Source organism: Sciurus carolinensis, chromosome 15 (genome assembly GCF_902686445.1).
Source record: "Sciurus carolinensis chromosome 15, mSciCar1.2, whole genome shotgun sequence".
Lineage (NCBI taxonomy): Eukaryota > Metazoa > Chordata > Mammalia > Rodentia > Sciuridae > Sciurus > Sciurus carolinensis.
The window spans coordinates 24,652,472-24,667,246 of NC_062227.1; the positions used below are offsets into that span (position 1 = coordinate 24,652,472).

The 14,775-nt window shown below is 37.9% G+C and overlaps 1 protein-coding gene across 5 annotated transcripts in view; it reads right to left on the reverse strand.

The window, feature by feature from the left end:
* The window catches only part of Arhgap28 (Rho GTPase activating protein 28), a 192,030-nt gene that overhangs the window by 29,797 nt on the left and 147,458 nt on the right, over positions 1-14,775 (reverse strand). For 3 of the 5 annotated variants that reach the window (XM_047526804.1, XM_047526800.1, XM_047526803.1), the window contains exons 6-10: positions 11,275-11,362; positions 10,147-10,289; positions 7,061-7,226; positions 6,864-6,955; positions 4,173-4,250 (exon numbers count right to left, since the gene is read on the reverse strand). In XM_047526804.1, coding sequence (XP_047382760.1) covers positions 4,173-4,250; positions 6,864-6,955; positions 7,061-7,226; positions 10,147-10,289; positions 11,275-11,362 — 567 coding nt within the window. The remainder of the gene's footprint in view (positions 1-4,172; positions 4,251-6,863; positions 6,956-7,060; positions 7,227-10,146; positions 10,290-11,274; positions 11,363-14,775) is intronic. The other 2 variants (XM_047526801.1, XM_047526805.1) reach the window with 2 other exon arrangements.

Below are 14,775 nucleotides of genomic sequence, written 5' to 3' on the forward strand. Positions count from 1 at the left end.
GTATAAAGAAGTCTAAAGACTCAATAACAAGAAACAAACAAGCAAAAAAAAAAATCCAACCAGAACAAAAAATGGGCAATAGATCTAAATGGACAGTTCTCAAAAGAAGACATACAAATGGCCATCACATATAAGAAAAAATGTTCAATGTCACTAGTCATCAGAGAAAGGCCAATCAAAACCACAGTGAGGTATCATCTCACTTCAATAAGAAGGGCTGTTATCAAAAAGACAAAAGATAAGAAGTGTTGGCAAAGATGTGAAGAAAGGAGACCCTTGCACACTGTTGGTAGGAATGCAAACTAGTTCTGCTGTTACAGAAAACAGTATGGAGGTTCCTCGAAGATTTAAGAATACAAGTACCATATGATCCAGCTATCCCACTATGGGTATAAGTCCAAGGGAAAGGAAATAAGTTTTCAAAGGGACAGTAGCAGGCACTGTAGCATTATTCACAACAGCCAAGAAAGGGAAACTAACTAGCAGCAGGCACTGTAGCATTATTCACAACAGCCAAGAAAGGGAAACTAAAGTGTCCATTGACTGATGCGTAGATAAAGAAAATGTGTTCAGATCCACCATGGAATACGATTCAGTCATAAAAAGAATGAAATCCTGCCATTTGCAACAACATGAATGGATCATCACGTCAAGTGAAATAAGCTAGGCACAAAAGACAAGTATTATATAATCTTACTCACAAACCTCGCTCACACATAGGCTCTTAAAAAATTCATCTCAAAGAGGCTGAGAGTAGAACTGGTGGTTACCATAGGCTAGGGAGAGTAAGGGAAAGGTTGATCAATGGGGACCAAGTTACAGTTAGGAATGAGTAGTTCTTGTGTGCTACTGCACTGCAGGGTGACTCTGGATAATGACATTGTACTGTGTATTTCAAAAAGCTGAAAGAAAGAAGTCTGAATGTTCTCACCATAAAGGAGTGATAAATATTTGAAGAGAGAGATATGTTTAATCTGATGAAAATATTACAGTACATATACATGTATCTAACTATTACATGGCACCCCATAAATAAGTATAATTTTTATGTATCAGCTAAAAATAAAGGTAAAAATGACCTCCCTGAGATTAAAATGGATAAAACCACATAAAGCTCTCAGAGAAGGGCCTGCTACACAACAGTAAATAAAGGTCAGCTCTGCTCCCTCCTCCTAGGTCTCGTCCACCCAATCTTCAGTGTCAGTCCCACGGGAACCTACAAATGTTTCAGGTGTGAGTGTTTGGGCAACAACACCACATCCTCTTGTCTAGATGGGTGATATAAAATAACACCAAGAGAAAGAATGTCCTCTTCTGATTTTGACCAGAGCAGGCTAGAGGGTATGGGCAGAAATGACATTTCCACGGCAGCCCTACATGTGAAACCACATAAACCAGGTGTGAATTTACTCAGCCCCAAACAGGGAGCACCCAGAAGGTATAGAAGTCAGTTTTTCTGTCAACTGTTAATGAGACCAGAGGAAGGGCTGGCACTTGGGTTCTTAAATCTCCTTTGAGCAGAAATGCAACCTGCCAAGATTTTTGAGGTAATTTTCATACAAATGAAAATGACTAGCCTGCAGCCACCAGCTCAGGAACAGAAACCAAGAGGCCAGGTAATGTAACTACAAGCCATTTAGTGTGCCAGGGAATAATTTAAATAAGTCAAAAACTGAGAATCTCACATATCAAACTGTCTGCCTTCTTCAATAAAATATCCTCCCCAGTGTTTGGCTCAGATTTCTGCCATATTTTGAAAAGAAAATCACTGAACACACCAAAACATTAAATTGGATCCAAATGATCTGCAGCCTCCAGGAACTGGCCTTGTATTTGTGAACCTCTTTGGCTAAAGTCTTGCAACTTCTCAGGGCTGCTTTCCTATCAGTCTTATCAAGTGTTCACAACACAAAGCCAGGCTGGATATTCAATAGTGAAGCCCCCAAATAGTTGCTGTCATTTACTTGGCACAAGGTGAGGATCATTACAATATAATAAAAAAAAAAAGTCTTTTCCCCAAAGCACACTGTCAGAAAAGGTAGTGCAGTGGCTGAAGAAGAAAAGAAAGAAAGAAGGAAAGAAAGAAAGAAAGAAAGAAAGAAAGAAAGAAAGAAAGAAAGAAAGAAAGAAAGAAAGAAAGAAAGAAAGGTAGTTTGAGGTCTGAATAAAGGAGAAAAGTCAAAGCCACTGTAGTACGTCAAGTTTCAATGCCTTTCTAACTGTAGTACTTTCCTGTTTTTGTTCACTGGCCCAGATTCCTTTCGCATTGGTTTTCCTGGAGCCTGAACCATGAAAACATCTGGATTACATTTTTTAGACTAACAAGGGGTGGAATAAATAGGCTGACACTAGATAAAACCGATTAGGGTAGAAAAGGGACTTTGACCTAAATGTGGTTCAGGAATGCATGTGTCTGTAAGAACACTTTGAAAGGATGATTAGCCTTTGATAAACATTTTTCAAAGATTAGCTCAAGAACAGTAACTTTTGCTATAATATTAAACTTGGTGCACATAAGATATATCCTACATTTCCTTCCACTAGTTATTTAGGAAAAAGAAATTTAGATCTTACCCATTGTGCTTTTCATAAACTCATGTGCACATGCACACACACACATATAGAGGAACCAGAATACAGGCAAACGTAACTTTCCAATTGGAGTCTGATTTTGTTCAGGAAATTCATTTCTTTGACCTTATACTCGGGTTTCTGATTCCACTGATAACCAAAGATTTAAGCAAAACTAGTAACAGTTTTCACCTTCAGATTTAGGAGTCAGAAGTAAATCTAAGAATCAATCATTTGAGAAACTGAGACAAAAAGTAGATTGAACGTGGAAAGTATAAACCTAAGGAGCCATTAGGAATTTACCTGCCTTCCAAGTGAAGCTATATTTAGCCAACTCTGCTAACAGGGAAGTCACAACTCTGAATATGCTCTCATTCCTGACATCACTGGAAATGGCCTGGCACCCTGCTCAGATTTTCCTTCAAAAGAGAACTTGCCACTTGCATCTGCAAAACATTCAGGCAGTTGACTCTCCCAGCTGTTAGCCCCTTCTCTGCAGGAAGCCCGGTCCATGGCTGCTAGATCTGCAGGATGGCCTGAGGCTCACCCTGCCCAATCCTGCTTCCTGCCCCCTAGAAAGGGTAACCTTCAGAAGCACTATCCCTTAATACAACTCTCTTCCACTACTAATCCCTCTTAACATCAGCTCTCTAGAGAATCCAAAAGACACGGGTTATTTACTGTTTCCACTTAAAAAATATCTTGCAACGCTTCTGTATAAAAGCCCTGAGACTTCTTGATACAAACAGAATTTCCCAAAATAGGTACCAAAATGACTTAATGTAAAAGACACACCTTTCTGCTTCTATGTATTTCCTTGGAATAATTCTTAACACAACCAAATTCATTGTTGCTTCCCCCTGAGACTTTTTTCTCAGGGGATCATCATTTAATGTCCACAAGCCAGGGCTGATCCAAGGACAGGGATGAATTCTTCATTGTATGTGCCCATCAGAAGATGCAGTGGGATATTTTACTGGAAATTAATGAGAAAAGCTTTTCTTTTCAATGATTCTTCCCTTTACTGTTTTGCAGAATTTGCACTTTTATAGAAGCAAGAAGGCAAGGTAAAAGGATTCACATGGCTTGAGTGGTGTTGTGTGTGTGAACACCAACATTACCATAAATGGAACTGGGTTTCAGAACTGCTGAGTGAGTGCTACAGTGGTTATGACCACTGTTACAAACTCTTATAAGAGCTTCAACTGAAAGGAAAACCAATGAATGTCTCTAAGCTTAAAGTGGTAATGGAAAGAAGGGCTGGCTCCCATGCTGTTGGCTTAGTCACTTTCATGACAAAAAGGTCCACAACCAACTAAAGTGGTTAACCCACAGAACAGGGATGGGGCATTTTTAGTTTTCAAATTGAAAATAAGCAGCAGTTTTTGAAGTGTTGTTTTGTTGTTATCGCTTATTATTATTGATGTTTAATCTAAAAGGATCGCAAACACATAATCATAGGTACCAAGGAATATTAGGAAGAGTCAAATGATCATATCAAATAATTAGTGACAACAAGGAAGACTACATTCCTGATGCCCCTTTGGGTTGAATCTAACTAGCTTTGATTTCTAACAAGGAACAAAGAAAATGTCAGGTACCTTAACTTTGGCAGTACATCCTGAAAGTCGAAAAATTCCTTCAGATTCCAGACCTGATTCCTCGACTTTCTCAAAAAACTAGAAAGCAATGATATATTACAAAATAAGCACCTCTATATGATTTCAAACATCTAAAATAATGATGATAGCAATAATCAATATACTGAGCATGTACATGCAACTGGTACTTGCGTGCTGTGTTAATTATTCTCAACCACCCTCAAAGGTCAACATAATCCTCCAATTTGCAAATGAGCAAAGGAGATTTCGAGTCCTTACATAACTTTCCCCATGATCAACCTCCTATGAGATAGCACTGGCTCTCCCAAGTTTTTGTTCTTAACTATAATATGTTGTCACTTAACCACTTTAAGATTGAACTACTACTATATCTTCTTCTGAAGACTGATCAGTAAGTAAAGATTCTCAATCTTTGCAACCACCCTGGCTAAGACCCTATGGGACTTGTAGGTATCTGACCAAGGAGTTAGAGATTGCACAGGTTAATCATTCTCATGAGTTCTCACAGTGGCAATGGTTTTTTAAAAAAATAATTAGAGGATCACTATTTACTGTATATTGTAGGTCACATCTTAATCTCAGAATTTTACATATATTGGCTTGTTTAATCCTGGCAATAATTATATATAAGGTAGATACTACTAATATTTTCATTTTACTGCTGAGAAGACTGAGGCATGGAAAAGAGAAATTTCACACAGTAGAAGGAGGATCCAGCATCTCTATCTCCTCTCAAGAAATGATGGTGCTTGGAACTCAAGTAGTTCTTCTAGGTACAAAGAGAAATAGATATTCAGGAAGAAAAAAATGTGTAAGAAAAGACTCTCCTACAGGAGTGAAAAAGGGCAATCTCAAATTGTCTTAAATAAGGAATGTCTAATGTCAATAGTAATGATAGCTAATGTCTACTGAGTGACTAATGTGATAAAAATCCAGATTTCCTTTAACTAGCACCTCTTGAGCACCTTTTGTTTGCTATCATTTGCTAAGTTCTGCGCTAGGTTTTTGGATCTACATAACAACATAAATTTATGTGTTGAATCTTCTGTCTTAGATTTCTATGAATTTTTCTTTGAACTGTTTCCTTTACATAGAGGACAAGGGGCATTGTTTTGGTTTTAATTCAAAGCAGGGAAGAAAATCTTAGTCCCCACAAACTCTGGGCCTGGAGACATGCTGTGTTCCTTTTCCATGCTACCTCTTGCTGGCTGTGTGATTTTGGTAAGTTATCTTACCTTCCTAGGCCTCAGTGGCCTCAATTGTAAAAGGGAGGTGATAACACCGAGCTCCTTGGGCTGCTCTGGGTTGACTTGAAGGACATTATGTGGATGACACTGATGCAGCCCAGCCCCAGGGAGGTGCTCATGGATGGGCCTTATGCACAGAGGTGTCACCAGAATCCTCTGGCTATCTCACTGCCATTCTTCCTGTTCCAAATCTCAAATTAGTCCCCAGATTTAAGAAAGTAGCTCAATTTGTGGCATTGGTAGCAAAATATAGGAAGATAGAGGAGGGATGAAGAATTGTTAGTCTGACTAAATTAACTATGTTTCTTCAGTCAGTGTTTTTATATATTATTTAAAAACACTTTAAAATTCAACAAGATTTGTGTTAAGGGCCTGGAATTTTAATTGTGCCACTGGATGTCACTGTTGAATAAATGCATACTTAGGTAAACCAGCGTGAACTGCTGCCTATAAAAAACAACATAACTTAAAAGTAAATCAGCTATTTTGCAAGGGTAGTCACAGAGATATTTGAATAATAGATAAGATACCACTTAAAAATCTTCTTCCACCAAAATTCTTCTCTTTGTCTAAAAGTATCCTATCTGCCCAGTCATACTTGGAAAACTACTAGAATAAGATGAGTTTTAAAGTTTGTTAAAGTTTATCTGGAAAATTCATAAAATGATCACACACACTAATTCATAAAAATCCTATATATAAAAATCCAGTCTATGATTTACCTTAGCAAACACTTGTATGATCTATAAATATACTGTTAATAATAATCAGTGGTCATCTTTATCTGACAAATAATATATACACACATACATATGGACAAATAACATTTGAAAAAATATTGGAAAAAAATGTAACTGAAGAAGTGTTGAGTCAGGGCTTCTGTGTCTATCCTCTGATGTTCTACAGTCAGACAGTGTAACAGGCAAGGTTGCTGGGGGTGGATGTGGTTTGTTCCCCAAGGGTTCATGTGGTCCTCAGTGTGGTGGACTTGAGGCGATGGAACCCCTAAGAGGCTTCTGCTCTGACCACCGTGATCTCTCCCTCTCACACACGCTCCTATCATTGTGGTACCACCCTTCATGAGGCGATGCAGCTACGGGGACATTCCCTAGAGCTGGTGCTATGTTCTTTAGATTTCCAGGCTCCAACACAGTGAACTAAATAAACTTTCATATAAGTACCCAGCTTCAGATATTTTGTTACAGTAATGAAAAATAGACAATAGGAAGACCAACTAGTCTAAGTGCTTACAGGCCATTGTGAGGATACATGGAACCAAGTCAAAAATTGCCAAGGGCCTAATTCCTAATAGGGCCTAGTGTCTTTCAGACTAAAGGAAAATTCATGAGTGGATTTACAAAGTACCCAAACACAAGCATATGGCTGTATTCCTTCCTCATTCATTCATTTGCATTCTACTCACTTTTTGTAATACAAGGGGAACTTTCACTTCAGGGTCTTTCTTTCTGTCATTGTCCAGGAGGACTGTAAGTGGAACTCCAAAAATCCCATTGTCTTCATTGTAAAATAGTCAAGAGAGAAAGAAAAAAAAATCAGAAAAGCACTGTCTTATTCTAGCATGTCAGGATTAAAACCAAAGCAATCAGTCCTCTTAGCTACCTCGTCCTTTTACTTTCTCTGTTTTGTTTCTTTTCAGTTGAATTCCAAATGCATCAAAAAAGGCAGTCAATTCAATCAGAGAGAGATGGCGAATTTTCTTCATGTCTTCAGCAGACAGGTCTCCTGCTTCAGTTAAGCCAAATCTGGTTTTCTGAACAGTGAGTTTCTAAAATCATACAGTGAAGATATTAATTTTTAATGGCAAAGGAAAATTATACTTTCACTCATATTCCACCCACTCTAAACCTATAGAAGAAGACATGAAAAAAGCTCTGAGGAGCATACGGCAACATAAAAATAATATGAGTCTGTTTTCAGAACATTTGCAGATCACTACTATACTAATTAGAAGGAAAACAGTAGTCTGAAGTCCAATATAACACTGCTATCATAACTGTGGAAATTGCCTTTTATAGGGAACATGCTACATTGTCAAGCAACATACATGTCAAGCATCACGTGGAATGTACCCACTGCGGGTCCTTAATCTGGATTACATGTACCAAACACAAACAAAGAACACAATTCAGTGTAGCCCAGGAGAGATCTGGATTTTTTATTTTTATATTTTGATAGCCAATCTCCTCAACTCAGAATTCATGTACGCTGTCCTGCATACTTATAAACACTTGGTAGTCTCCTAATCAAAACTGCTGTCTCAGCAGGGTTTGTTTAAAAACCAAATTTAGATGATTTTAACTTCTTAAAAAAGCAAAAACTCACAAAATGCAACTAATACTACTATTTCTTTTGAAGACAATGATACTGTTATGTTCTACATTTTCACACTAAGAAAGGAAATACACTAAAATAATAACCACAAATCTTCAATGATCCAGAAACGTTGTGAAGAATCTAAGCAGCAAGCAAGAGATTATTCTTATATAGCATCTATAGGTACACTTTGCTTTCAGAAAATCTGGTGTTGAAAAATATGCTGAAGGGCTGGGGATATAGCTCAGTTGGTAGAGTGCTTGCCTTGTAAGCATGAGGCCCTGGGTTCAATCCCCAGCACAGAAAAAAGAAAAGAAAAGAAAAGAAAAATATGCTGAAGAAGAAAAATCCTACAGTTGTTTAAATTACAAAGGCTCAAGAACACAATCTAGGGTTCCCTAAATTGGAGTTTTTAGGGGTCATTGATTCACTCATTAATCAACAATTTTTTCACTGGAACCCCAAGTATATATGTATGTATGTATTTATACTGTGGTGTTGAGGATTGAACCCAGGGCCTCACACACTAGCTAGGCAAGAGCTCTACCACTGTGCTATATCCCCATCCAAGAACTCCAGGTATTTAAAAGGAAAGCAATATGTAGGATGTGCTTAGGGGCATATCTTATGCTATTAGCATTTGGTTATTTCACCTTCTTCTTGAAACCAAGAAAGGTCTGCTAGGCTGATGGTGCATGCCTATAATCCCAACAGCTTAGGAGGCTGAAACAGGAGGATCACAAGTTCGAAACCAGCCTCAGAAACTTGTAGAGACCCTGTCTCCAAATAAAGTATATTTAAAAAAAAAAAAAGAGGCTGGGGATGAGGCTCAGTACTTAAGTGTCTCTTGGTTCAATCCCTGGTACAACAAAACAACAGTAATACATGATAACAGCAACATAAACAAGAACTGCACTCATTTATTGAGCAATTATTGTGTGCCAAACCCTATGTCAAGTTCTTCACAGGGGTCTGACCTACACACTGAATGAACTAAAACCTCAGGAAGCTTTGATGAAGAGACCTGGGACCAGTGTCCTTTCCTGGACACCTCTCTCTAAATAAAAAGGAGGGACTGTCCTTGGAATTGGACTTTTACATAGGCTTCCTTCTTTGCCTCCACTCTGCCCGCCAACACAAAGACTGTTTAGGGGCCAGGGAAGATTTTGGAGTTTGACACATTTTAGGCTTAAATTCTGTTCCCACAGAGCTTTGGAAATGTTACTTAGTGTCTCTGGGTCTCAGTTTTCTCATTTGTAAAACAGGAGTAATCAATAGGGTCCACCTTACATCTAGAACATCTGGTGTAGTGTCAAAGCCCATGGAGGGTGCTCAGTGAGTTTTTTCCTGTCCTCTTCCTCTCTCCCTCCTGGGCCAGCTGTCAGGGTATGGTCCAGGCTGACTCCACATCATGAACTCTCATGCATGCATTATTTATTGAACAGTGAATCCATCAGTGTGATGGGCTTTCAGGATAAACCATCCTGGGTGTGTGTGTCTGTGTGTGTGTGCATGTTAGGCTTTCAGGATAACCAACTGTACAGCTCTATTTGTCTATCACGTAGTAATATAAAATCCTGAATTGGGTTTGGAAAGTTTTCAGTGTCTATCCTATGAGCTCCACTTCTTATTTTTGTGGACTATGACTTCTTGCTGTACCCTCTTTGGATATGTGATTTATAGAGATACAAATACATATAGTTAGAATCTGCACTGACTTATATGTGAATTAAGAATATGAAGTCCAAGAAAACTCACAAACCAGATGGAAAACCCACTTATCTGTGCCATAGTATGAATCTTGAATCTACCCCCAAAGACCCCTGGATTAAAGGTCCCCAGCCTGTGGTGCTTTGATGGGTGGTGGAAACTATAGGAAGTGGAGTCTAGTGAAAGGAAGGTACGTCATTGGGTTGGTGAGTCCTTGAAGGGGACATTGGAACCCTGGCCCTTGTTCTTTCTCTCTTTGCTTCTCAAACACCATGAAATGAGCAGCTCACTCTACCATATGCTTCTTCCATGATGGTTTGACTCTCTACAGGCTCAAAAGCAGTGGGCCATCTGACCACAAAACTGTGAGCCAAAATAAATCTTTTCTCTTATTAAGTTGATTTGTCTCAGACATTTATCACAGTTATGGAAAGCTGACTAACACCACCTGTAAAACAATATTTAGGCATATGAATTCACAACTTTTCTTAACCCAGCCAGGCGAACTGTGCACTACATGACAAACAGTCCCCCCAAATGTGGTATGCATTACTGAAGCTCAGTCTTCCCAGTCTGCTTGAGCATGTACAGACATTAAAAAAATAATAATCCTAATTTGGGCTCAGGAAGTCACTGGAATAACTGTGAAAGGTTTTACTTACAGTTAAAGCATAGTCTTCTTTCTTAATCTCTGACTTCTTAAATCTATTTCTTTTTGGAGCCTCTGTAACCATTTCTGAATAAGATACTTCAAAGGATAGCTCTTCAGTCTCTGCTGGAATGTTCTTTTCCAGATAATCATCATCTAAAAACACAAAAGATATAGAATTTATTTAATATGCCACTTAATCAAGCAATACCATTTACTGCAAAATAAGCACAAAATATTCACAAAACAACCCAAAACTGTTTACATGCAAGGGAAATATTTATTTGATTACAAAAAGAACTCATATTCTCTTTTGCCCTCTTCTGTAGATGTGAAAAGGAACAAAAGGCAGAATTAATGGAAGACCTAATTAATTTTACATTAAAAGCTGGGTGGAGAAATTTATAAAACAACAAAAAAATGATATTCCAACTAGTAATGCTAATTGGAAACACATTAAGTGGATGCACCACAAATTTCAAAAATGGCAAAAGCAGAGTTTTGAGTTCTCACTTGTCATATGGAGATTGGCTCTCAAAACTTTGAGCAATCAGAAAAGTTCATGGCCCTCAAGGGCCTGTTTCCACCTACCAGGTGGATTTGAGATTCCACTCTGAGCCCATATAGGGAGCTCACCTCTCAGGAGGAAAAGGCCCAGACAAAAGTCACCCCTGCAACCCTGTATGTTACTAGCTGCCCTGGTGTGGCATGTTCTTGAGCAAAAATTGGGGAGTCTTGGAAGTGGCCTGTTTTCCTGGGCAGATCCAGGGTACTTGTGAAAGAGGACTCAAATCAAAGACACTGCTCAAGTGAGGAGTTTCTAAATGATGTGATTGGTGATAAAGGAGGAATTGCTTCCAATCTGGCTGTTAGTTTTGTTTCCTGTGACAGAATGGAATGTTTTGAGGTGAGAGGAAAAGGGAATGCTATTTAACCTGATGGAATCATTACCCAGTGTATGCATATATTGAAACATCAAATGGTACTCCTTTAATAGGTACAATTTTATGTATTTATGTGTTGGTATAAAAATAAATGTATTAAAAATAAACTGTAAAAAAGGAAACTCACTACTGTGTCGAGTGCCCAAACACAAGTGAGAAGACACAGCTTAAGTACAACAGGTGGACCTGTCACTCACCACTCAGTGCACTCTGAGCTGACTGCCCAGCATCTGCAGATCCATTGGAATGAACTGGTACATCTGGAATAGCCTCCAGTATGGACTGCTAAGCAAGGGAAGATGAGCACAGAACATTTTACCACAAATACAGTCTACCCTTCATTTCAGTCTGACTCACGTAAGAGTTCTTTTCATATACACGGAGTTCTTGATTTCATAACTGGTCTGCATTAATTTTCATTGTTGCTGCATTCGGTTTAGATGTGTACCACTCAGATTTCTCAGAAGGGAACAATGTCAAGGTCAATATAACCCTGCCATCTTAGCTCTTCAATATTTGCTGTTTAACCTCTGCTAAGATCTACAAATTATAAAACCTGGTGTCATATAACTTGAAAATTGTATGATTTGCTAATCTTGATGCATTTTGTCTTTGTTAATTATATTACAAATATTAACATATTAATTCCCTCATTGCAAAATAGAGTGACAATAACAAAAATTAAGTATCCTTTCTAATTTCATTTCTTGATCAATTTGGTACTTTCTTCATTGAAATCCTATCAAAGCATTGAACTTTGCTGTGATGTCATCAGAAGTTGAGTATCTCTCTTTGTTCAGGTCTAGATGGATATGTAAGACATTTACACAAAATTCTACCAAATTCTATAAATTTTTGTGCAGGAGTTATCTGTGAACATGTGTGACAATGAAAATCTCCTATTTGATCAAGAATCTTTTGTATGCTATTCACACATAAAATCTATTCTTTTTCTGGTGATGTTGTTTCTTTTATTCTTATATTTATTTTGCAATAATAACTGAACACGTGTTTCATAAAATAATTCTTTATCATGTTCTACAAATTGCAAAGGGAGTCTCAAATTCTGAGCCTGATTTTCTCTTCTATTTCTATTTTATTTCAAAGGAGATGATATACTTTTAATTATGTAAATAGATTGCCAATTATTAAAACCCAAGTGCCCAAATACTGTAATCAATGGGAAAAAAGGCTGAAGGCTATATAAGAGCTATGTAGTTAGTTCACTATCAGTCAGATTTGTGGTGGCTCTAAAATCAACACTATAGAATATAGTTTGGATCTGGAATCTCTCCTCAAAGGTACAAGTATTAAAGGTGTGGCCCTCAGCTTGGAGTTATTAGGAGGTAGTAGAACCTTTAAGAGGTGGAGCTAGAGTGGGAGGTCATAGGTCACTGGGGGTGTGCCTACGAAGGGGATTTTGGGGCCCTGATCCCTCCTCTTCCTCTCTGCTTCCAGCTGCCATGAGGCAAGTGCCTTGCTCTGCTATGCACCCCAGTCATGATGTGCTGCCTTGACACAGGCCCAAAAGCTCTGGGAGTGACTGACCATGAACTAAAACCTCTAAAATTGTAAGACTAAGTAAACCTTTCTTCCTTCTAAATTGATAATCTCAGGATTTTGTTGTGGTAATAGAAAGCTGACTAATATAGCCACATATGAAAATCCTTCAAAAGATGTGGACAAATTTTCTGTGGTTTCCTAAAGTTTTCCAACAAAGAAATGATTTGTCAGTCTTTAAAATAACTCCCTGGTGGGAGTGAAGACTCTTCTGAAAATTGAGAGACTTTTAATTTATTGAGAATTTAAAGTTGAAGGTTTAGGATGCTTAATTTACTGAATGTCAGTTTCTTAATCTGTAAAGTGGAGAAGAGTCCATCTGCTCAGTGTAATTGGCCTCTAGCCAGTCTGTTTTACTGATGAATGTCTGCGCTTTGTAGTATAAATTACTGTGGGACAGAAGTTTGAGTCCTAATGCCTCCTCTTGGGCTACTTACAATGAGGACGACAGAATAACACATAGGGAACATTATTAGAAGACATGCAATTCACTGTTAAGAACTTATTTCTACAGAACAAACTATAAGTAATACTGGAAAATGAGAAAAAGGGAAGAGGAGCTACCTAGAAGGTGTTCATGGATGAAATGTTTGAACCTGAGCTTGAACCAAGGGACAAGGAAAAGGACTTACAAAGGCCTGAAATAGAAGTAGAAATTTCAACTATGGAGATATCTGCAGTGTTTCAGCACAAGGATCATGGGAAGCTGGGTGCTCCAGGACAAATATTAGAGAGAAATTAATCAAGAAAGTCAGCTCAAATTAGAGAAGGGGCTGAAAGCCACATATAGACACTGAGACTTAGAATCATAAGGCTCATAAATAAAACAGACAAAACAAAGGAGCCCTCTCCTTTATTTATTTATTTATTTTTGTACCAGAAATTAAATCCAGGAGCACTTAGTCACGTCCCCAGTCCTTTTTCATATTTTATTTAGAGACAGGGTCTCACTAAGTTGTTTAGGGCGTTGCTAAGTTTCTGAGGCTGGCTTTGAACTGACAATCTCCCACCTAAGCCTCCCAAACTGCTGGGATTACAGGTGTACACCACCATGCCCGGCAGCTCTCTCTTTTCACCCAGTGAAAATGAAGGAGGGAGATCAGCCTGCCCACAAATGGTTCTTGAATTTTGAAGTAAGTCAAGTGGAAAGGCTGAAGGCTTAGCATATATACAGTTGTCCCTCAAGATTCACAGGGGACTGGTTCCAGTAGCCCCTGTGGATATCAAAAATCAAGGATACTCAAGTCACTTATATAAAATAATGTAGTATTTGCATATCACCTACATACATCTTTCTGTACACTTTAAATCATCTCTAGATTACTCGTAATACCTAATACAATGTAAGTGCTAGGAAAATAGATTCTTAGGGAACAATGAAAATGAAAAAAAGTCTGGATATGTTCAGGACAAATGCAACTTTTTAAAAAGTATTTCTGATCTACAGTTGGTGGAATCTGCAGTCACATTTATTTATTTTAATAGTTGCTGGATGATCATTTGATATAATGCAACCTCCATTCCAGATTAAAGCAACTACAAGTTTTAAAACCTAGAATAAGTTACTTAGTGACAAAACATTAGAAGAAAAGACCTACTTATTTTTTTAAGGGATAGACATTCATCTGGAAGAAAAAAATCTAAAGAAAAGAAATCTTGGATGCAAATTTTTATGCGAGTGAATATACTCTAACAGATTTTAAAAACAAACCATAAGATAGACCCTTATAAAAGTGGGGATTTTATTTATCTTTTTTGTTTTAATTTTTAATTTTTATTTTTTTTAGTTGTTGATGGACCTTTATTTTATTCATTTTTTTATACGTGGTGCTGAGAATTAAACTCTGTGCCTCACACATGGTAGGCAAGTGCTCTACCATGGAGCCACAACCTCAGCCCCCTTTACTTATCTTAATAAAAGTGGTATTTCAAATATGTAAAGAAGATTACAGGTTGAAAAAAAAGATAAAGTCAGATTACCTACTTTATGCCATTTCATAACATAAATTCAAATAGGGCAATTGTTAGGGCCCCCTGAAGTCTCGAAGAGACAGTAAAGTGTCCCTCGGATTTCATCCTAGTGGGATAGACCCAACTTTACAGGTGTTGTAGCCAAGACCCCCAAATCCCTTAATCTT